This window comes from Eschrichtius robustus, chromosome 9 (assembly GCF_028021215.1).
Source record: "Eschrichtius robustus isolate mEscRob2 chromosome 9, mEscRob2.pri, whole genome shotgun sequence".
In the NCBI taxonomy this organism is placed as follows: Eukaryota; Metazoa; Chordata; class Mammalia; order Artiodactyla; family Eschrichtiidae; genus Eschrichtius; species Eschrichtius robustus.
In genome coordinates this window covers 109666136-109690763 of record NC_090832.1, presented here as the reverse complement: position 1 = coordinate 109690763, position 24628 = coordinate 109666136, and the positions used below count along the sequence as shown (strand labels likewise).

General features: G+C 34.9%; 1 protein-coding gene across 1 annotated transcript in view; it reads left to right on the top strand.

Annotated features, from left to right (window-relative positions):
• Positions 1-24628, top strand: part of EYS (eyes shut homolog) — a 1820808-nt gene that overhangs the window by 578019 nt on the left and 1218161 nt on the right. Inside the window, exon 17 of the mRNA XM_068550856.1 lies at positions 10920-11065. Coding sequence (XP_068406957.1) covers positions 10920-11065 — 146 coding nt within the window. The remainder of the gene's footprint in view (positions 1-10919; positions 11066-24628) is intronic.

The following is a 24628-nucleotide window of genomic DNA, read 5'->3' as shown; positions in this document are numbered from 1 at the left end:
CTGACACTTGATAAAATATGTTTGATATTCAGTAGAGATAATGTCCTTCTAACTATACTCATCAGTTCGCTTAGGTCAGTAACAATAATGTCAACCTGCTAAAAATGTATAGCTAAATAGAGAATTCACCAGAACAATTAGAGTAATAGTGGCAGCTCCATTCAAAGAACACAGAAGAAGAAATTTTTTTCAAATGCTGGTTGCTGTTATTATAGCCAAATCATTATCACTATTCTTTTATAGTGTGTGATGTTCATGATTTTAACAGTCCTTTACTGTTACAAAGTTGAAAATCATTGGTTAAGGTGCATTTAAATACAGACCAAAATTTGTACATTTTTCTATAAATTTTTACCTAGAAACCAGTTATTAATCTGAATGATTTCTAATCAACTGAATATTTTGCCATAGCACCATTGTTTCAGATTAAATCTGTGGCCTTATGTACTAAAATTATAATAATGACATAAAAAGACTATTTTAAAGATAATTACTCTGTGGAGAAAATAGTTAGAAAACAGAAGACTCAAATCAATAGAATTAGAAATGAAACAGGAGAAGTAACAACTGACACTGCAGAAATACAAAGGATCATGAGAGATTACTACGAGAAACTCTATGCCAATAAAATGGACAACCTGGAAGAAATGGACAGATTCTTAGAAAAGCACAATCTTCTGAGACTGAACCAGGAAGAAATAGAAAATATGAACAGACCAATCACAAGTTCTGAAATTGAGACTGTGATTTAAAATCTTCCAACAAACGAAAGCCTAAGACTAGATGGCTTCACAGAAGTATTCTATCAAACATTTAGAGAAGAGCTAACACCCATCCTTCTCAAACTCTTCCAAAAAATTGCAGAGGGAAGAACAATTCCAAACTTATTCTACAAGGCCACCATCACCCTGATACCAAAACCAGACAAAGATACTAAAAAAAAAAGAAAACTATGGAGCAATATCCATACTTTCCTTCTTTTCATTTTGTTTGAGGTACACAGAATGTACAAAACCTTAAAGTACAGCAACTTAAAGATGCAGATACATTGAAACATAAAAAGGAAACTATGCATATCATAGAGTATTCAATATCCTCTTAGATTAATACTAAATTTGATATTTTTTTCTATGTGCAAGTGTTCAAAATACTGTATTTACTTTTTATTACGTATGCTTGTATACTTAAATATGCCTGCAACTGTTAAAAAATGAAAACTTATAAAAGAAAAGATAGTGAGAATTATATCATATTTTATAAATGGTTAACTTTTTTAAAATATTAGAGTGTTTAACTTCATAAAATTTTAATACAGGAATCTTTATTCATGTTGCAAATAGAAAATATTAATAATTATTTGATTAACAAATGTCATTACTTACAAAGAAGAGTTGTTCAGGAATGCTGATTTAGTGTTACAAGAAAAAGGAATAAGTTGCATTAAAATGTATTATAAATTCTCATAAAATTTCAATTGCTATAACAGACTAAGAAGTTCTTATATTAAAGTTTCACCAGCAACATTTTATTGTTTCATTTTTGTATTTGACTGTAGGTTTCATATAAAATAATCTATTGAGAAATATATAGGTCAAATCTTAATACTACAAAAATATTTTAAAATCAAAACTCTCATTAAAAACTCTATACTTCTGTGAAAAATGCCACTGGTAGTTTCATAGGGATAGCACTGAATCTGTAGATAACTTTGTATAGTATAGTCATTTTGTCAATGTTGAGTCTTCCAATCCAAGAACATGGTTTATCTCTCCATCTGTTTGTATCATCTTTAATTTCTTTCATCAGTGTCTTATAGTTTTCTGCATACAGGTCTTTTTTCTCCTTAGGTAGGTTTATTCCTAGGTATTTTATTATTTTTGTTGCAATGGTAAATGGGAGTGTTTCCTTAATTTCTTTTTCAGATTTTTTATAATTAGTGTATAGGAATGCTAGAGATATCTGTGCATTAATTTTGTATGCTGCTACTTTACCAAATTCATTGATTAGCTCTAGTAGTTTTCTGGTAGCATATTTAGGATTCTCTGTGTATAGTATAATGCCATCTGCAAACAGTGACAGCTTTACTTCTTCTTTTCCTATTTGGATTCCTTCTATTTTTTTTTTTTTTTCTTCTCTGATTGTTGTGGTTAAACTTCCAAAACTATGTGGAATAATAGTGGTGAGAGTGGGCAACCTTGTCTTGTCCCTGTTCTTAGTGGAAATGCTTTCAGTATTTCACCATGGAGAATGATGTTGGCTGTGGGTTTGTCATATATGGCCTTTATAATGTTGAGGTAAGTTCCCTCTATGCCTACTTTCTGGAGGGTTTTATCATGAATGAGTGTTGAATTTTCTCAAAGCTTTCTCTGCATCTATTGAGAAGATCATATGGTTTTTCTCCTTCAATTTGTTAATATGGGGTATCACATTGATTGAGCTGCATATATTGAAGAATCCTTGCATTCCTGGGATAAACCCCACTTGATCATGCTGTATGATCCTTTCAATGTGCTGTTGGACTTGTTTGCTAGTATTTTTTTGAGGATTTTTACATCTATGTTCTTCAGTGATATTGGCCTGTAGTTTTCTTTCCTTGTGACATCTTGGTCTGGTTTTGGTAACAGGGTGATGGTGGCCTCGTAGAATGAGTTTGGGAGTATTTCTCCTCTGTAATATTTTGGAAGATTTTGAGAAGGATGGGTGTTAACTCTTCTCTAAATGTTTAATAGAATTCACCTGTGAAGCCATCTGGTCCTGGGCTTTTGTTTGTTGGAAGATTTTTAATCACAGTTTCAATTTCAGTGCTTGGGATTGGTCTGTTTATATTTTCTATTTCTTCCTGGTTCAGTCTCAGAAGATTGTGCTTTTCTAAGAATGTGTCCATTTCTTCCAGGTTGTCCATTTTATTGGCATATAGTTGCTTGTAGTAATCTCTCATGATCCTTTGTATTTCTGCGGTGTCAGTTTTTACTTCTCCTTTTTCATTTCTAATTCTATTGATTTGAGTCTTCTCCCTTTTTTTCTTGATGAGTCTGGCTAAAATTTCACAATGTGTATGGAAACACAAAAGACCCCAAATAGCCAAAGAAATCTTGAGAAAGAAAAACGGAGCTGGACAAATCAGTCTCCCAGACTTACGACTCTACTACAAAGCTACAGTAATCAAGACAGTATGGTACTGGCACAAAACAGAAATATAGATCAATGGAACAGGATAGAACGCCCAGAGATAAACCCATGCACATATGGTCACCTTATTTTTGATAAAGGAGGCAAAAATACACAATGAAGAAAGGACAGCCTTTTCAATAATTGGTGCTGGGAAAACAGGATAGCTACATGTAAAAGAATGAAATTAGAACACTCCTTAACACCATACACAAAAATAAACTCGAAATGGATTAAAGACCTAACTGTAAGGGCAGACACTACCAAACTCTTAGAGGAAAACATAGGCAGAACACTCTATGACATAAATCACAGCAAGATCCTTTTTGACCCACCTCCTAGAGAAATGGAAATAAAAACAAAAATAAACAAATGGGACCTAATGTAACTTAAAAGATTTTGCATAGCAAAGGAAACCATAAACAAGATGAAAAGACAACCCTCAGAATGGGAGAAAATATTTGCAAATGAAGCAACTGACAAAGGATTAATCTCCAAAATTTACAAGCAGCTCATGCAGCTCAATATCAAAAAACAAACAACCCAATCCAAAAATGGGCAGAAGACCTAAATAGACATTTCTCCAAAGAAGATATATAGATTGCCAACAAACACATGAAAGAATGTTGAACATCACTAATCATTAGAGAAGTGCATATCAAAACTACAATGTGGTATCACGTCACACCAATCAGAATGGCCATCATCAAAATATCTACAAACAATAAATGCTGGAGAGGGTGTAGAGTAAAGGGAACTCTGTTGCACTGTTGGTGGGAATGTAAACTGATACAGCCACTATGGAGAACAGTATGGAGGTTCCTTAAAAAACGAAAAATAGAACTACCATACCACCCAGCAATCCCATTACTGGGCATATACCCTGAGAAAACCATAATTCAAAAGGAGTCATGTACCGCAATGTTCATTGCAGCTCTATTTACAATAGCCAGGACATGGAAGAAACCTAAGTGTCCATTGACAGATGAATGGATAAAGAAGATGTGGCACATATATACAATGGAATATTACTCAGCCATAAAAAGAAACGAAATTGAGTTATTTGTAGTTAGGTGGATGGACCTAGAGTCTGTCATACAGAGTGAAGTAAGTCAGAAAGAGAAAAACAAATACCATATGCTAACGCATATATATGGAATCAAAAAAAAAATGTTTTTGAAGAACCTAGGGGCAGGACAGGAATAAAGACACAGACATAGAGAATTGACTTGAAGACACGGGGAGTGGGAAGGGTAAGCTGGGACGAAATGAGAGCATGGCATGGACATACACACACTGCCAAATATGAAATAGATAGCTAGTTAGAAGCAGGTGCATAGCACAGGGAGAGCAGCTCGCTGCTTTGTGAAGACCTGGAGGGGTGGGATAGGGATGGTGGGAGGGATTTGAAAGAGGGAGGAGATATGGGGATATATGTATAAGCATAGCTGATTCACTTTGTTATACAGCAGAAACTAACACACCATTGTAAAGCAATTATACTCCAATAAAGATGTTAAAAAAAGAATCCTCTATACTTTGTCTTGGATCTTTTAATATGATTTAATCAATACAGTCACTATATTTTAAAATAAGTCAGCTTTCTAGAAGCATAAAAACAATTTCTCTACTTATTAATTCTTTCCTCATCTGAAGTAAGATAAAAAAACAAGATAAAGAATAATGTAAAGCAGAGGTTCATCTTAGCGCTGTATGCCCCTGTGATTATCTTGCACCTTTCCGTTTTCATCATGGAAAAATCGCCTCATGTAAATTACAATTACTCTTCTTAATCTCAACTTTATTTTAATGTATTTAATTTTTTTCAGAAGTCACCTGTTAAAATTCATTTTGGTAATTGGAAAAGTATGTTGAAAATATAAGTAAAAATTTTTATATCACTATCAAATTAAAAGAAATTTAAACAAAAATGTTCAAAACCTTGACAACCTATTTAATTCCACTGAAACTTTTGAAATAAAAGTCTTATCTTTTAATTGGAACATCTAGGGTCATTTGTAGAGACGTGGATGGATCTAGAAACTGTCATACAGAGTGAAGTAAGTCAGAAAGAGAAAAACAAATATCGTATATTAACGCATATATGTGGAACCTAGAAAAATGATACAGATGAACCGGTTTGCAGGGCAGAAATAGAGACACAGATTTAGAGAACAAACGTATGGACACCAAGGGGGGAAAGTGGCTGGGTGGGGGGGGTGGTGGTGTGAGGAATTGGGAGATTGGGATTGACATATATACACTAATATGTATAAAATGGATAATTAATAAGAAACTGCTGTATAAAAAAGTAAAATAAAATTAAAAAAAAAATGTGAAAAAATAATTTATTACATATTTCATGGTCTTAGTTGTTTATTTGAAATAGGATATGTTTACTCTATGTATTCTTTTAAAAGTGGTTAAAGTTTCATCAAAAGGAAGAAATGTTTTAGAGACTTTTAGTATACAGTACAATAACTATTATAAAATCCAATGGGTCACTTAAGATGTTAATAAAAATGTTCAATTTTATTTTTTTCCCCTCAGCCTAGGTAGATGTGGTCTGCATAAAGAAGGGATGGGAACCTCCCCAGGTAATAATAGAAGGAAATGCTGAAGGGATAGGGTCCTTTAGCCGGAGGCCAGTAGGAGGAAACATCTGGCGAGGATCCTTTGACACAACCATGCACTTTCATTTTCTAAGTGTCTGAAGGGCCAGGTTAAGTGCAGAGAGAACAAATTGGGAGTGTGCAACACTGTGCTTGCCTCTCCTAGTGAGAGGTGTAGGGGTGAGTGGGGAGGGAAGAGAAAGAGAAAGGGAAGTGGGTGGAAGAGTGGGAAGGAGGGAAAGAGCGTACATATATATACATTGATTTTCCTGAGAAAGACTATACACAGAGATTCAAGGTAGAAGCTCTATTCTGGAATAAAGATTTGATCTTCATGGAAATTTGCCCTAATGTGATACGATAAATGAATATAAGTTTTAGTAAAAACTATAGAAGGATCCACAAAGCTAAACTTTAGATGGTAATTATAATTGAAAAATGAGCAAAGGAGAATTCTGGGTAGGTAAGAAAATCTAATCTTGTCATACATTCTCAAAACTACCACACAGACAAACAAACAAACAAACAAAAACTATTATGGGTTTTGTTGTGTATGTTCATTTGTTTTGTTTTTTAGACTTCACATATAAATAAAATCATATGGAATTTGTCTTTCTCTGTCTGACTTATTTTACTTAGCATAATACCCTATAAGTCCATCCATGTTTTTGCAAATGGTAACATTTCTTTCTTTTATGGCTTAATAATATTCCACTGTGTGCATATACTGTATCTTCTTTATCCATTCCTCTGTTGATGGACATTTAGGTTGCTTCCATATCTTGGTTACTGTAAATAATGCTCTTTTGAACACTAGGGTGCAGATATCTTTTCAAATTAGTGTTTTAATTTTCTTCGGGCAAATACCTAGAAAGGGAAATGCTGGATCGTATGGAAGTTCTACTTTTTTTATTTTTTGAGAAACCTCCATACTGTTTTCCATAGCATCTGCAACAATTTATCTTCCTACCAACAGTGCACAAGTGTTCACTTTTCTCCACATCCTTGCCAACACTTGTTATTTCTTGTCTTTTTCTTAAAAGCCATTCTGAAAGGTGTGAAGTGATATCTCACAGACAGAAAGAACAAATTGGTGGTTGTCAGATGGGTGGGAGGTTGGAGGATGAGTAAAACAGATAAAGGGGTTTAAGAGGTACAAACTTCCATTTGTAAAATAAATAAGTCACAGGGATGTAACGTACAGCACAGGGAATATAACCAATAATATTGTAATAACTTTGTATGGTGACAGATGGTAATTAGACTTATCATGGTGATCATTTTATTATATATTAAATATTGAATCACTATTTTGTATCCCTGAAACTAATATACAATTGTAAGTCAATTAGACTTCAATTTAAAAAAAATCCCACATCTTCACCATAGGAAGACAAAGAACATGAAAATTTTCACATTAACTGATGGAGGAAGTAAATAATAGTATGTTTAAAATAATGAAAACAACATTTCTCATTGTTAGAAAAAAGAATTGTAGACATAGAAATTGGCTAAGCTAAAATGAATCCTATTATGTCAAATTAGAAATGGGGTGTTAATATGCATTCATGCATTAATATGTATGCTTATAATATACGTATATACACACATACACAAAGATATAGAAATGGGCATATATGTATGCATATACAGACACACATATATGTGTATATATATATACACACACACACACATACACATACACATACACATACAAGTTATCTTGGCTTCTAAATACCACTCTTCACTTAAAGGAGCCAGGAGTCCTAGGAGAAATGGCTGATTTCACATCTAGGACTGGAAAAATGTAAGATAAACCTGGAATATCTTGCTAGAAAGTAAGCAAGTGCTCAAAGAATGATGGAGATGGGTCAAAAGGATACAAGAGACAGCTTGAAGAGGTTCCCACTATCCGAATCTCACACAAACTGAGTATCAAAATTAATAATAATAGTTACATATTTGACACAGTGAATAAAATAAACTCATGAATTCATATAGCTACAACTCAATAACTGAATAAATGAACAAATGAATAAATGAATGAAAGAAAATGTAAAGCTCTTCCTAACAGTCAAAAGTCATCTGGTAAATGTAGAATAAATGATGAGTTAGAAAAGTACCATTTGGCAAATTATATAGAGATGATTCAGTTAGGACCATCAATAGAGAACATCTCCTATTTTAAGTTGGCTGAAATCTCCAGATTCTAGGGTACTGATTTGATCACGAAACCACTCAGGAACCTTTCTATAATCACATAAAATGAAATTTGGGTGGCAAAAGACAAGGGATATGGATATTTCTTCATTTTCAAAATTAGAGAAATAAAGGAGAGACAGAAAGAGAGGAAGCTCTATAAATTTAATGAATAAATTGCTATTTAGATTAGATTGAGAAAGTCAGTGATCATTATTATAAATCTATCATTGAGAAGAAAGATGTCCTAAAATAACTTCTAATATTCAACATTTCAGACTACCAAGTAGATTTTGCAACTTTTGGCAATATGATAGAACTGTCCTAAATACCTGCAACAATGTATAAATTGAAATTAAAGTCATTATGTTATGTATTTTGTAGTAATACAACATTTTCAAGTTTATCAGTATGAAAAAATTTATGTCCTGGTCATACCTTTTACTGCCATATCTGAGAACACTGTGCCCATCTCCAGCCTACTCTATGATCCCTTGGAATCATCATGGGTTCACTGAGAACACACAACAGCAATCAAGGACAATATCATTAGCAAGTATATTTTGATTTTAGCAAGGATTTACAAGATTCGTTATGGATAGGAAGATATTAGTCAGATAGTGGAGATGGAGAAAATTTTCCCCATTTGAACATAACTTCAGGGAGTCATAGTAACTGGATTAACGTTACCCTAAAAAAGTGGTTATAGTCATTTCCTTACCATGTTGAGAGCTCTTGAGAAGTACAGTACTCTTTTATACCAGCATGACATTATACATGCAATTTTAGTGCCTTCTGTCCAACAGATTCAAAGATTCCACTCTTTCTTTATGATTAACTGGTAAAACCTTTTCTGTCAGTTTCTCTAGAAGTTAGCTCTGTTTTTATAGGATTGTACACCTGTCTCTATTGGCATATCTTTACTGTCCTGGTTTACATGTCCATGTCCCTAAATTGTCTATGAGACTTTCAAAAGCAAAATCAAGCTTATTTACACTTGGATCTGGGTATATGACTAATGTTTGGCATTCAGTAAATTAATGTGTGGTGAATTGGGAGCTTGGATATATTAGATTTCTGGTGGTTATGATTTTTGTTGAAATTGTGATTATGTCAAAACAATTAGAAAGAGATTCCCTTAGAAAATCAGAATAAAAATCTGTCTCAAAAGCACTGAGGGACTTCCCTGGTGGTCCAATGGTTAAGACTCTGTGCTTCCACTGTAGGGGGCATGGGTTCGATCCCTGATCAGGGAACTAAGATCCTGCATGCCATGGTGCAGCCAAAAGAAAGAAAAAAGCATTGAAAGGATATTTGATAAAGCTTTTTTCTAGACTTCTACAAGAGGGGGGGAGAATTGCAACTATATAGAGCTTGTTTTGCTAAGTGCACTTTTCTCTCAATTTAATTTTATCTATAGAAATTCATTCCATGTTTTCATTAATATTTTTATGAATATAGAAGTTAAATTAGGAAAGACTAAATTATCTTGTTTCTTCCTCTTAACATTATTTATTGGTTTTATCATCAATTATTTGGTTGTTGCTTTTACTGATGCTATTCCACCAACACATAACTAAAACTAGTCACAATTCATCTAAGGAGGATTCGTCTTCTCCCTTCTGGTAAACAGATACAGACTGACTAGATGTTTAAACATAAACTTGGTGGGCACAATATCCAAAAAGAGCCTGAGAATAAATTCAAAGTGATCTTGCCACATGTACTTATATTTGTAGCTGCCACAGCTTAGACTAAAGAGGAAATAAGTCAAGAGTTGATTGAGACAGGATCTCAATCAATAGAAAGAAATGCACATAAGAACAAAGAAACACTTCCAAACAAGAGTTGAGGACAAATCTGAACTCAGTAACTCAGAGTCATCAGAGGTTGATGCATAAGATAAAGAGGGGACAGCTGGACATTGAAAGGGGGTTCAGATGAAGTTTCTGGAAGTCATCCTCAATGACAAGGCTTTTGAGAGTCCCTCCATCCATTAAGTTCATGACACTTTGAACCCGACATCTAATCATTGAATAACATTCAATTTCTGCAACATCTGCTACTAAAATTAATCACTAATGAAATTGTTTTTGTTAAAAGAATTAAAAAAAAATAATCAGAAGGACTTTAGTATCAGGAAAAAAATGTTATTCAATCCATGGAGAGAATAATTTTCAAATTTCAACATAGAATATAGTTAAAGGTGATATTTATACTATAACAAAACAAATACAGGTACAGAATTAAGCTCAATAGTATCTATGAAATTCCAGTAATTTTTTAACCAAATACATTCATTTTAAAAAACACTCCCACATAAAGAACTTTTAAGGAGAAAATTATCTAGAAGATTGTTGGAGGAGGTCATCAAGTGGACTTGACCTTCGGTTGACTCATGAGCTGGACCAGGGCAATGGGAGGCTTCTAACTCCATCCCCATTCTTGATATGTGCATCCTCCCACCGTTCCCATACTAGGAGCCACATCAAGGATACAGCCTTGAGATGATAATGTGTTATTGAGACCATCTGGATGATACACGACTGATCCTCCTTAAGGTGTCTATATAAACTCCTAAGGTTCTGGTGGGCAGGTTCAGAGATCTACTCATCTTGTGACCGCCCAAGACAAGCTTCTGATTTAAGTTCCCTTACTTATTAAACCTGCCATCTACTGATCTGGGGTGGTCTGCCTCTTTCTTTGGTTTATTCTTGCTCTCTATATATGGGGCCAGTTTCGAATTTGACTTGGGGAACTCCCGAGGTTTTGAACCAAAAAAGGTGAATTGTATTTTCTTCAAAGAAAAAAATAAAATGGAAATATTTCAATTTCTGTACATTTAGTTAAAAGTCTGAAATTTAATATATATATATATATGAATTATGTATATAATGAAATGCTTTTTGGTGTTACATTAGTTCTCTTTTTTTTCTCTAGACTTCTATGTAATTGTGAACCTGAGTATCATGGATCTTTTTGTGAACTGGATATAAATGAATGTGAAATCTCACCTTGTCCTGATGGAGAAAACTGTGTCAAAAGAACAGGTGGATACATCTGCCTCTGTGCTCCTGGTTATTCAGGTAAATTTCTACCTGCTCTGTCTGTATCAACATGTTGGTTGTAAATAACTGGCACCCTCATATCTACTCTGCAAATCCTGAACTAACCTGTTCCATTCAAGTGGGGCAGGAGGGTCAAGAGGCTCTTTGTCTCTTGTAAAAGAAACTAGTAAAAACAAAAATTATGCTTTTTAATCTAAAATTGACTAAATATTAAGAAATATATGAATTATACATCAAGGTATTTTACATTTTTATGCTTTTTTGAATTGAAGTTTATCTAAAGTATGTTTATATGCTTGTAATACAGAAAAGGCATTGTTGTATGAATAATCTAAGAGAAATAGTACTGTTATATCCAATACATAAATGCTACTTTAAAAAAATATAAAGAGTAAGTTTAGCTCTTTTAAACATACTTATATGCTAGAAATCAATCAGGGAGCCCTTGTGAATTTAAAGTTCCAGGAGAAAAATACGACTTGGAGTCAGCTGCCTCAATATCAATCATTCCACAACATAAATTCTATCCAAAAATAAATGCAAAAGTCATCAATGAACTTAGGAAAGAACATTAGCCCTCTAAACTTCTGCTGAGAAATTGTTTTTGTGAAATACAAAAAGCTATATTGTTTTGGCATACCAATATTAATTATGTGGGCCCAGCAAGAATGTATTCAAATCTCAAATCATAATTTATTAATGTCTGAATTCTTCACCACTGGGATCTTTTGGGTTTCTTTCCTGAGAGAAGCTGGCTAAGTGAATCTAATATTAGATTCTATACTCTTAGGAGTAAAAGAAAAAAAAAAAAAAAACTAGAAATATAGAAATGATATTGAAAAGCAAACCTGATAAAGAACTAGAAGCATTTCCAGTGAATAAGTGGTCAAAAGCAATAGGAAACTGACACCTGAACAAAAAATATGCAGGTGGCTTCCTGGGGAATAATGACAGCTTCAGAAAAGGTTACCTTGGTAACAATTGTTACAGACACAGAAGTGTTGGCTGAAACTAAAAAAAAAAAAAAAAAAAAAAGTGAACTACAATCTACAGATGTTATTACATAAATAAGAAGCAATACATTTTGGCTATAAAAGCATCTTTTCTAAATTTCATATTGCCCCTCATCTTCCAAATGGCTGAGATTTGTACTTGGGACCACACGTATCCAACTAGCAATACCATTCCCCATGCTATTGTTTTGCAGCTGCTACCACGCTAACATTGTTAAAATAAGAAATGACACACTGAGCTGAATATGACTGAGAAACATGTTTTGTAAAATTACTTGATATAACACATTGTTCTGATACTTTAAATTCATCCTAAAATTTGAAGGATTAATGTGTTCTTTGTTTTTCTTTTCACAATCTATTTCACTGCAAGCTAAGGTTCTTAGCATTGTTTCAAAATCTAAGATTGAGTTGCCAATTAGACACCCCAGTGTAGAAGCTGAGTGCACAGCTGGCTGTATGAGGTGGTCTCCAATTGAAATATACATGTGGGAGTCTTCAGATATACAACTGTGGTGCTGGGTAGGCTCACAAAAGAGTGAGTGTGGATAGAAGAGAGAAGAGGACCAAGGACTGAGCCCAGAGGCACTGCGATATTTAGCGTTCCAGGGGAGAAGGAAGAACTCGCAAAGGAAATTCAAAAGAGCAGTCAGTGATACAGGAGGTAAAACAAGAGCAGATAGAGTTTGGAAAGGCATGTAAATTATTTCAAGTAGAGAGAGTGATCAACGTTGTCAAATATTATTATGTCAAGTAAAATAAGGACTAAGTATTAACCATTGGCGTTAGCAATACAAACGTCATTGGTGACACTGTCAAGGACACAGTTTTGCTGGAGTGGAGGGTGCAAAATTCTGTTTGAAGTGGATTTAAGAGAAAATGTGAGAAAAGTGCTGAGATGAATACACAGTTTATTAAAGGAATATTTTTATTTTTAAAGAAGGAAACAAGAAATGGAGCAGTAGTTTGAGGAGAGAGTGAGATTGAAAATGAAAGGTTTAATTTTTACGTTTTGTTTGTTTTTAATTTACATGCTCATTAAATGATGCTGACTCTTGTGTTGAGAATGAAGTAGAGAGTTCCAGTAATAGTAGCAGAGAGACATATCAGAAAGCTTTGGAAATGGTCCAGGTGACAGATTATAGCGAGTTAGATTAGCACTGCCCAGCAGAGCTGGTGAGAAATGCCCTCACCTCATATGTGCTCCATAAATATTCATGAATGATGAACATTTAATAAAATATAAATAGTAAAGTGTATCACTGAACTAAATATCATTTTATAAATCACTGATGAATCAAATTATGTCCCCTTTTTATTTTTAATGAAAAAACTTCAACCTCCTCTCATTGATTCATTGGGTTCTGAAACACTGTATTTTCAGTTATTTGGGGGTCTCAAGCTTTTTTCGGATGATGTTCACATAAACCCACATTCATATAACACGTATGTGTAACTGATTCCTGGGAAAGCCACTTAAGGAATAATGATTCCATGCGCTTCCTTTCAAGCTCTAAATTGGATTTTGTGTGGCCTGTTTCCCAAGGAAAATTTGAATTTTGAACTCAGCAAATTATGCTTACTTTTTGGTTAACTCTGTTGTAGGCTTCTCATATTGGAAGAAATGAGTTTTCTTCTTAATTTCAAAAAGATTTGTTGGAAGTTTACAAATACCCAACTCACAGGCCATTATGAAGGGGGTCTCACACTTGGTTTGGTGGTCTACTATATGACCCCTCAGTTGAAATCACTATGCAGTAACTGGTGTAGCCAAAGTGTCTCTGTAGATGTAGTCAATTCTGAGTTGATTTAACCTTCATTTCAGGCCAGGTGTATCAGAGACTGGCAACTGCTAAACTGTTTCCTGGAAGGGTTGGAAGATTCAATTCTCATACTTCTTCTAGAAAGCTATGATCATAAAAAATAATTCATTCATATCTACTCTCTCACTAATATACATGTATTTGAGAGAGATCATAACTTAACATGGTATAGAGCAGGTATATTAATTGCCATAGGGAAAAATTATGTAGAAAAGCGATTATAAAGGGCTGGAATAAGGTTAGGAGTTGGGGAGGTGAATTTAAAGAAAACAATCAGAAAAGGCCTTGAAAAAAACTGGTTTGGGCTGAGATTGAAATGTCATTTATATAGTGGTAGATACATATATATGTGTATAGATAAAGAGATTGAGAGATATCAAAAATCAAAATTGTACTTAATAAACTATAAAGGTGAGAATATTTCCCTAATAACAGATATTTATATTTTATACATAATTGGACCATTAAGAGATGTGCTACAGACAGTGGCAGCAGCATGGCATGACATTAGCTGAAGAGATGAGCAGGAAACTCAAAGCACTCTCAAGAATTCTTGTTCACTGACGCCACATTCAAACCTCATTTTTCCCTCTACATCCCACCAAATCCTTATCTCCTTTTTGCCCAACCTAATTCCATGGCTCACAGTTATAACCACTGCCTTACTTGCATTATCCTGCCTCTGTCTCCTTCCATAAGGCTCGCCTCAAAACACCTCTATCCTGAAGTTAATCCCAACTTCCCATATATTTTTCATTCACATGGGTGTCATAGAACAGGAGAAAAAAACACAAGTATGTGTACACACACACACACACACACACGCACACACAGACTCTCACACTCTACATTGGTTGTTCTTACTTTGACTTCCTGACCACAGAACTCAAGGAAGCCGTTGGCTGCCTCTGAATGCTGCTTCTCACTAATCAATCCAGTTTCCCAGCATCCTAGCTTATTATTTCTGGCTCTCTCTTCTCTTTTTAAATTCCCATCAATCTTCCCTCTACTTAAATTTCAGTTTAAATCTTTGTCTCTCATATTCCTGAGAAAGTAAAAGTGATCAGAAGAGAACTTCTTTATCTCCCCACTAACAACTAACACCCTACAGAGTTCTGCAGTCATACACAGTGTTTTTCTCTGGTTTCCCTGTTCCTGTCTGTGGTTATCCCTTCTACTGGTAAATTGCTTCTGTCCTCTGTCACCTATCATTAAAGGACATTCATCCTGACATTATTTTCTGCAACATAAATTCCTTCATCCATACTATGTCACTACTACCAGTATATAAATATTGATATTAACCTCTTTCTCATCTCATTTTTGAATCTTTCCCTTTTTATATGTATATTAAACTACATTTCTTTTTTTTAAATAGAATTGTCAAATCTTTATCAATTGACATTCCCACCAACAATCCAAGAGGGTTCCCTTTTCTCCACACACTCACCAGCATTTATTGTTTGTAGATTTTGTGATGATGGCCATTCTGACCAGTGTGAGGTGAGGTCTTATTGTAGTTTTGATTTGCATTTCTTTAATGATTAGTAATGTTGAGCATTTTTAATGTGTTTGTCGGCCGGCTGTTTATCTCCTTTGGAGAAATGTCTATTTATGTCTTCCACCCATTTTTTGATTGGGTTGTTTGTTTTTTTGATATTGAGCTGCATGAGTGGTTTGTATGTTTTGGAGGTTAATCCTTTGTCAGTTGCTTCGTTTGCAAATATTTTCTCCCATTCTGAGGGTTGTCTTTTTGTATTGTTTATGGTTTCCTTTGCTGTGCAAAATCTTTTAAGTTTAATTAGGTCCCATATTTTTGTGTTTGTTTTTACTCTCATTACTCTAAGAGGTGGGTCAAAAAAGATCTTGCTGTGATTTATGTCAAAGAGTGTCGTGCCTATGTTTTTCTCTAAGACTTTTATACAGTCTGGCCTTACATTTAGGTATTTAATCCACTTTGAGTTTATTTTTGTGTTTGGTTTAGGGAGTGTTCTAATTTCATTTTTTTACATGTAGCTGTCCAGTTTTCCCAGCACCACTTATTAAAGAGGCTGCCTTTGCTCCATTGTATATTGTGGCCTCCTTTGTCATAGATTAGGTGACCATAAGTCACCTAATCTCTGGGCTTACTTCTGGGCTTTCTATCCTGTTCCACTGATCTATATTTCTGTTTATGTGCCAGTACCATACTGTCTTGATTACTGTAGCTTTGTAGTATAGTCTGAAGTCAGGGAGTCTGATTCCTCCAGCTCCGTTTTTGTTTTTCTCAAGGTTGCTTTTGCTGTTCGAGGTCCTTTGTGTTTCCATACAAATTGTACATTTTTTTGTTCTAATTATGTGAAAAATGCCATTTGTAATTTGATAGGGCTTGCATTGAATCTGTAGTTTGCTTTGGGTACTATAGTCATTTTCACAATACTGATTCTTCCAATCCAAGAACATAGTGTGTCTCCCCATCTGTTTGTGTCATATTTGATTTCTTTTTTACTTTTTACATTTTATTTATTTATTTTTTATACAGCAGGTTCTTATTAGTTATCTATTTTACACATATTAGTGTATATATATGAATCCCAATCTTCCAATTCATCCCACCAACACCATCTCCACTTTCCCCCCTTGGTGTCCATACATTTGTTCTCTACATCTGTGTCTCTATTTCTGCCTTGCAACCGGTTCATCTCTACCATTTTTCTAGATTCCACATATATATGTTAATATACGATATTTGTTTTTCTCTTTCTGACTTACTTCACTCTGTATGACAGTCTCCAGGTCCATCCATGTGTCTGCAAACCACCCAATTCCATTTCATTTTATGGCTAATTAATATTCCATTGTATATATGTATCACATCTTCTTTATCCATTCATCTGTTGATGGACATTTAGATTGCTTCTGTGACCTGGCTATTGTAAATAGTACTTCATTGAACATTGGGGTGCATGTGTCTTTTTGAATTATGGTTTTCTCTGGGTATATGCCCAGTAGTGGTATTGCTGGGTTATATGGTAATTCTATTTTTAGTTTTTCAGGAACCTCCATACTGTTCTCCATAGTGGCTGTATCAATTTACACTCCCACCAACAGTGTAGGAGGGTTCCCTTTTCTCCACACCCTCTCCAGCATTTGTTGTTTGCAGATTTTTTGATGATGCCCATTCTAACTGGTGTGAGGTGATACCTCATTGTAGTTTTGATTTGCATTTCTCTAATAATTAGTGATGTTAAGCAGCCTTTCATGTGCCTCTGGACCATCTGTATGTCTTCTTCGGTGAAATGTCTATTTAGGTCTCCTGCCCATTTTTTGATTGGGTTGTTTATTTTCTTAAATATTGAGCTGCATGTGCTGTTTATATATTTTGGGGATTAATCCTTTGTCCACTGATTCTTTTGCAAATATTTTCTCCCATTCTGAAGGTTGTCTTTTTATCTTCTTTATAGTTTCCTTTGCTTTGCAAAAGCTTTTAAGTTTCATTAGGTCCCACCTGTTTATTTTTGTTTTTATTTCCATTACTCTAGGAAGTGGGTCAAAAATGATCTCTCTGTGGTTTATGTCAAAGATTGTTCTTCCTATGTTTTCCTCTAAGAGTTTTATAGTGTCCACTCTTACATTTAGGTCTTTAATCCATTTGAGTTTATTTTTGAGTGTAGTGTTAGGGAGTGTTCTAATTTCTTTCTTTTACATGTAGCTGTCCAGTTTTCCCAGCACCACTTATTGAAGAGACTGTCTTCTCTCCACTGTATATCCTTGCCTCCTTTGTCATAGATTAGTTGGCCATAAGTGTGTGGGTTTATCTCTGGCCTTTCTTTCCTATTCCGTTGATCTATATTTCTGTTTTTGTGCCAGTACCATATTGTCTTGATTAAACAATCTAACCTTACACCTAAAGGAACTAGACAAAGAAGAATGAACAAAACCCAAAGTTAGCAGAAGGAAAGAAATCATAAATATCAGAGCAGAAATAAATGAAATAGAAACAAAGAAAACAATAACAAAGATCAATAAAACTAAAAGCTGGTTCTTCATGAAGATAAACAAGATTGATAAACCTTTAGCCAGACTCATCAGGAAAAAGAGGGAGAGGACTCAAATCAATAAAATTAGAAATGAAAAAGGGGAAGTTACAATGGACACCGCAGAAATACGCAGCATCATAAGAGACTACTACAAGCAACTTTATGCCAATAAAATGGACAACCTATAAGAAATGGACAAATTCTTAGAAAGGTATAAGCTTCCAAGACTGAACCAGGAAGAAACAGAAAATATGAACAGACCAATCACAACTAATGAAATTGAAACTGTGATTAAAATTTTTTCAACAAACAAAAGTTCAGGCTTCAGAGGTGAATTCTATCAAACATTTAGAGAAGAGCTAACGCCTATCCTTCTCAAATTCTTCCAAAAAATTTCAGAGGAAAGAACAATCCCAAACTTATTCTACGAGCCCACCATCACCCTGATACCAAAACCAGACAAAGATACTACAAAAAAAAGAAAATTATGGACCAGTCTCCTTGATGAATAAAGATGATTTCTTTCATCAGTATCTTATAGTTTTCTGAGGACTGGGCTTTTACCTCCTTAGGCGAAAGGAGAGCTGTCTAGGTAGAACAGTATGGAGGTTCCTTAGGAAACTAAAAATAGAACTATCATGTGACCCAGCAACCCCACTACTGGGCATATACCCTGAGAAAACCATAATTCAAAAAGACACATGCACTCCAATGTTCATTGCAGCACTATTTACAATAGCCAGGACATGGTAACAACCTAAATGTCCATCAAAGAAGGAATGGATAAAGAAGATGTGGTACATATATACAATGGAATGTCCCTCAGCCACAAAAAGGAATGAAATTGGGTCATTTGTAGAGACGTGGATGGACCTAGAGCCTGTCAGAAAGAATGAAGTAAATAAGAAAGAGCAAAACAAATATCGTATATTAACACATGTATGTGGAACCTGAAAAAAAAAAATTGGTATAGACGATCTTATTTACAAAGCAGAAATAGAGACACAGATGTAGAGAACAAACGTATGGATAGCAAGGAGGTAAGGGGGGTGGGATGAATTGGCAGATTGGGATTGACATATATACTCTATTGATGCTATATATAAAATAGATAACTAATGAGAACCTACTGTATAGCAGAGTGAACTCTACTCAATGCTCTGCGGTGACCTAAATGGAAAGGAAATCCAAAAAAGAGGGATATATGTATACATATAGCTGATTCACTTTGCTATACAGTAGAAACTAACTCAACATTTTAAAGCAACTATACTCCAATAAAAATTTTAAAAAAATAATTATCAAATCTGTTGTCTATATTGAGTATCCATTTCCTAACTTACCATTCCCTTCAAACCTATTCCCAATTTGCTTTTAATCCCAAGACTAAAATGAAACTCTTCACATCGTAGGTCACCAGCTAGCATCACATGGAAAAATTTGAAAGCAAATTCTCCTTCCTCGTTTTAGTCATATTTTCAGTAGCATTTTACACATTCCTTCTACTTAAATACTTTCTGGACTTGCATTCCATGTTCCTACAATCACTAATTTCTTCACTGTTTTCTGTCTCCTCTGGTGAATACTGTACCTGTTCAGAACTTCATTCCTCCTCTCCCTTTTCTAAATACATTCATCCCTTAAGGGATTCCATCCAGGTTTTTGTTTGTTTAAGTATCATACATATACTGATAATTAACAAAATTGTTTTCATAAGTTCTGGACTCTCCCCTGAACTCTCAACTCATATACTCAAATAACTGCTCAACATTTCCACTTGGATTTCCATATGACACCTCCAACCAATGCCCCAATACTGAGGGGTTAGCCTAATCCTGCTCCTCCCCTTGTCTTTTCTGTCTCATTGGATGGTGTCATGGTTCACCCAGTTCCTCAGGCCAAAATTATGGAATTATTTTCCAGTCTTTGTTTGTACATCCCATGAAGTCCATCAGCAGATCCCACTGGCTGCATCTTCAAAATATATTTAAATTCAACCACTTCTCACAACCATCATTACAGTCACCCTGATCCAGGCCACCATCACCTCTTGCCTGAACTATAACATCTTATTTCCTTCTTCCATTCGTGTCACATTAACATGTATTTCTCATCAAATACCTAGAGTGATCATTTTAAAATATGAAACGGATCACTTTACCCCCAGCTCAAAATCCATGGCTTCAAATAATGCTTTGAATGTAACACACACTCCTTACTTTGTCCTGTTACATCCTACATAATCTGGTCCCTGGCCACCTCTCCGACCCAGTTCCTATTGCATCCTCCCAGTCCCCATCCTAGGTGACCTCCTGATGTTCATCTGTGGATGAATGCCTCCCTCAGATATGAGCAGTTTTCTCACTTATTTCATTGAGTCTCCATTACTATACAGAGACTACTCTATAGTCTCTCTTAGTGGCCTGTCCACATTATATAAAATAATACTATGTCACTCTGTCCACCTACTTTTTTCCGTCATAACAATTATCACTATCTTATCTTTATATCACTTAATTAATGATTTATTTTATCTCTTCCTACTAGAATTGAATTTCTTAGAGGAAGGAAATTTTCTACCTTTTGTTCCCTGTTGTATCTCAGTGCCTAGAAAAGTGACTAGGACATTAGAGGCATTCAAAGATTTTTTTAAATGAAAGAACATTTCAGACTTTAAGTAATTTGGTTGCTTAATTGTAGTTAATTTTAACTTTTTACGTAATAATGCACACAACCCTTTGGTGATTATAGATTTCTATTAAGTATATTCTCTTTCCATTTTCTTCCCATAATGCCACTAAAATAAACATTTTTTTACATTTTTATTGTAAATCAACTATAGTTCAATAAAAAATAAATTAATTAAAAACATTTTTAACATAAGTAATAAACAGATAATTGTCTCGCTTTTATAATGTTGATTTATTGATGCTGTGGAAAAACATTCAGAGAAGAAAAAGAAAACCCTACAAATCTGACTCACTCTGAAGTAAAGGCATATATATGCAAATACATAACACAAATTCTAAATTCAGGGACAGTATAATTTGATTTAATATTACAAAGTGAAAAAGTTCTATGCAATAAGTCTAAAAGTGACCTAAAATGAAAAATTTAGTCCTTTTATATTACTTATTAACCCCTAATAAACCTTTCTAAAAGGAAACCAATAGCAAATTAAGCCCAGTGACCTTATCATTAGTGATTCTTTATATAATATATAACAATCTTAAAGCAGTTAATATTTTATATCCTACAAAATATGATGCTAAAAATAATGGTTAAGATTATGTACTGCCTATTAAAAGCATATAAATTATCAAATATTTATAGGTTATTATCCACTTATATTTAGTTTTCTAGGACAGCAATCTTTATATGTCATAAATGTATTCATCTGACATTTTACAGAGTAACTGGGGTTAGAGAAATTCTATAGATAAATTATTAAACTGTATTTTTATCCTAACATTAAGAGATACTTTATTATTCAAGCAAATATTAATCAAAATGATTCTCAAGACCAGTGAGTACCGAAAATAATAGTTATAGGACAATGCAAATGTGTAGGCACTGAGGCGGTTTTACTTTCTGATCAATCAGTCTTCCTTCTTCCCAGGTTCTAACCAGGTATCAGCTCCCAAAAGACAAATGTGAATCGAAGTATCAGGTTTATTCACGAAGGCTCAATAACTCCCAAAGTACAGAGCTTTCTGGTCAAGCCAGTTTGAAGAAACCTATAACCTATGTGTCAAGGTGAGAATACTATAATATTACCCATCTCCCATTGCAAACAGAGGAAATAATTGGGTATGGAAAGCAGAGTTACAGGTCTGGCTTCTTCTAGGAGTTGGGGTCAACTGAATGGTGAAAACTAGAATGCACATGAAGAGCAGCAAGCTAGGGAGCTGTATTTCTGGAAAGTAGGCATTGCTATTTCCTCTGGAAGCCCAGGTCACAACATCTCGGCCAGCCTCTGATTTCAGCAGCTTTTGGAGTGAGCACCTTATAACGATGGTTCCCCAAGTCAGGTGATGCTGAGTCTCTGCTCCAAATCCAGGATATTTTCCTACACCATGGAGCCAGCTTAGCCCACATGCAAAACACAGTAAGTCAGTGCCCTGAAGGCACCCTTCAAAGAACAGGAGATGGAAGGCAATTTATAAATATTCCAACCACCGTCTTTTCTGGTAAATAATCCTGGGTATATGTTATTCACTTCTTAAAATTTTAGTGTGCAATCATGTCCCCATCACCTACAACAATCTCCTTAGCAGGGCTGCTTCTGCTGACTTTTAATCATTCTCTGGTCTCACTATCCCCACTCCCTCATTCTTCCTGAGGTCACCTGCTGAATAAATTTAGTATTCATCTCAGGTTCTGATTTCAGCAGAATCCAAACTAAGACAGTGGACTTAGGACATCAGAGCAGAAATCCAATGAAGTGACCCAAAGCCCCAGTATGAAGAATATTTCTTACTCTTGGAAGCATGAAAGCCCTTGCCATCAGTATGAAATACTGCCATTTGAAAAACAGATTTTCCCTAACTAGTTAGAAAGCGAAGGAAAGAGAATCCAATGTACGTACAATTCTGCCCCTTTTGGTAAGTGAATCTAAACTTACTTCACCTTTGGAAACTAGAGAATGAGGCTATAACCCCACAGACACGTAAAATAAAATGTGCTGCCTATAAACGAGATACACCTTCACTCTTGAGATAGAAGTATTTCCATAGCCTATAAATGACTGTCAATGGCATCTCCAGGAAGTCAGTGATTTTCACCTGTAATAATGTGCCTTCCTACCTTTAATGGAAATGCTCCATGGCTCTGTATAATATAAACAGATTTTTTTAAATTGTAAAGACCTTTTAAAATCAAAGTATTGAATCACTACCAAGCCAGTTAAATCTGGCTTTTAATCAGAGAAATAGAAATATAATCCATTACAAAGTAAAGATCTTCAGAGACATTTGTGATTTGAAATGTCAACCCCAGTAACTCTAATGCACAGAGAAGAAAAATATGTCTCCTACATTTTGAAAGGATTTTTCCCTCTGGTCCTTTAATGGGTAATTAATCTCAGTGCTCTATTTCAGTTCCTTATTCTTTTTCTTGGAGACATTCTTTTACCTGACTTTCTTGTTTTGAATATCTTTTTCTCTAAGTTGTTTTCATAAGTTGCCAACATCTGAGTAATGCATATCTGGTCCTGTGTAGCATCTTTATCAAGGCATACCTTAGCAGGTAAGACTCTGAACTCCAAGTTCCAGCCACTCTTCTGGGGCCCTACACTGAGCTCCTACAACATTCCTGCTTGTCTAGGTGCTGGGAAAAGTGCACAGGATAAGCTAGACTCCATGCCTTCATGCTGCTTATGTTCTAATGAGACCCTGGGAGAATCCAAGCTTTCCTGTGTTTACTCCCAGTCACAATCTTGACAATGCTGGAACTCTGAATGTCACCTGAGACTTAATGGCAGGTGAGCACTAAATAAAGATGAAATAGCCAGCATTTTCTCATCTCTAAACACAGGAGAGCCAAGTACTTCTCCCTGGAGGCAGAGGACCCATAAGAGATGATCTCCTTGTCCACCTCCTCCAATTACTCCATGGGTTATGGTCAGAGACTGTGCTGAACAAGGCATTGCCAGTCAGCCAGTTCTCCTTCTATCTTCAGAAGATACAGGTTTTAACTTTTTACACCATTACTTTCAACCATTTAATTATTATTCACCTTGGTTAATGTGACTCACTGGCTGAACTTCATTCTGTTTGATTGGGTAGTGTGATTTACAAGGATATAAAACCTTTTAAAATTAGGACAAGTCATAGTACTCTTAATTTTTGCTTCTTATAAAAACATAGAAGTCCTGGAAATATTGGACATATTATTTTCATTTTGGAAACAATAGGCTGGCTGTGAGGAGGGGCTGCTGTCTTGAGATCGGGCACATACTCTGCATTTTACCTGTCATCACCTGCACTTATTTATGCTATTTCCTGACCATGACACGCCTTTGAACTTGCCACCAATAAAATTTCAGAGGGCCATGAAGACAAGGTTCACCATTCTCTGTACTCCTGCTCCGTTCATTTGCTGTCCCTGTCCTAATTCTCTATCTACTTCTGGAAGAAAACTTTTACATTCACTTGTCAGTCCACTACTCATTTTATTGGCAATTCACTGGTCTTTCACACTCTTTGTTTGTCATCACTTGACTTGCTTGTCCTTTAGAGGCATAATGGAAAGACTCTTTCTGCCTTGAAACAGTTGGGATTTAAATTTCCTAAGGGAAATTTCTATTTAGGAAAATGCTTACACTCATAGAAACTCATCTCTTCCAAAGAGGAATAAAACAAAGCGAAGACATGTCTGTAACATTTGTGCAGAGCTCTTGAGACGTTGGTTAGCTTTTTGGCACTGTGGTAGTGTTTGCTTTCAGAGCAAATCTTCGTTCTGAGAGAGTTGATGTAGTTATACCTTTATTTATCAACTCAGAACAGTTCTTTTACCTTTTTATCCTCTCCAAGGAGGAAGAGTAGAACAGAAATGACATTTTTTCTCCTAAGGTATTTTTTAATTTTCTATAAGGAATTATATGAACATAGTATTAATTCAGGCCTAAAAGAAAATATGTGCTCCTTCTGATTATTTAGAAATATTTACCTTCAATAGTCTTGCAAAACTAATCTTTACAAAAGAGAAATTAAATAGACGTGTAGA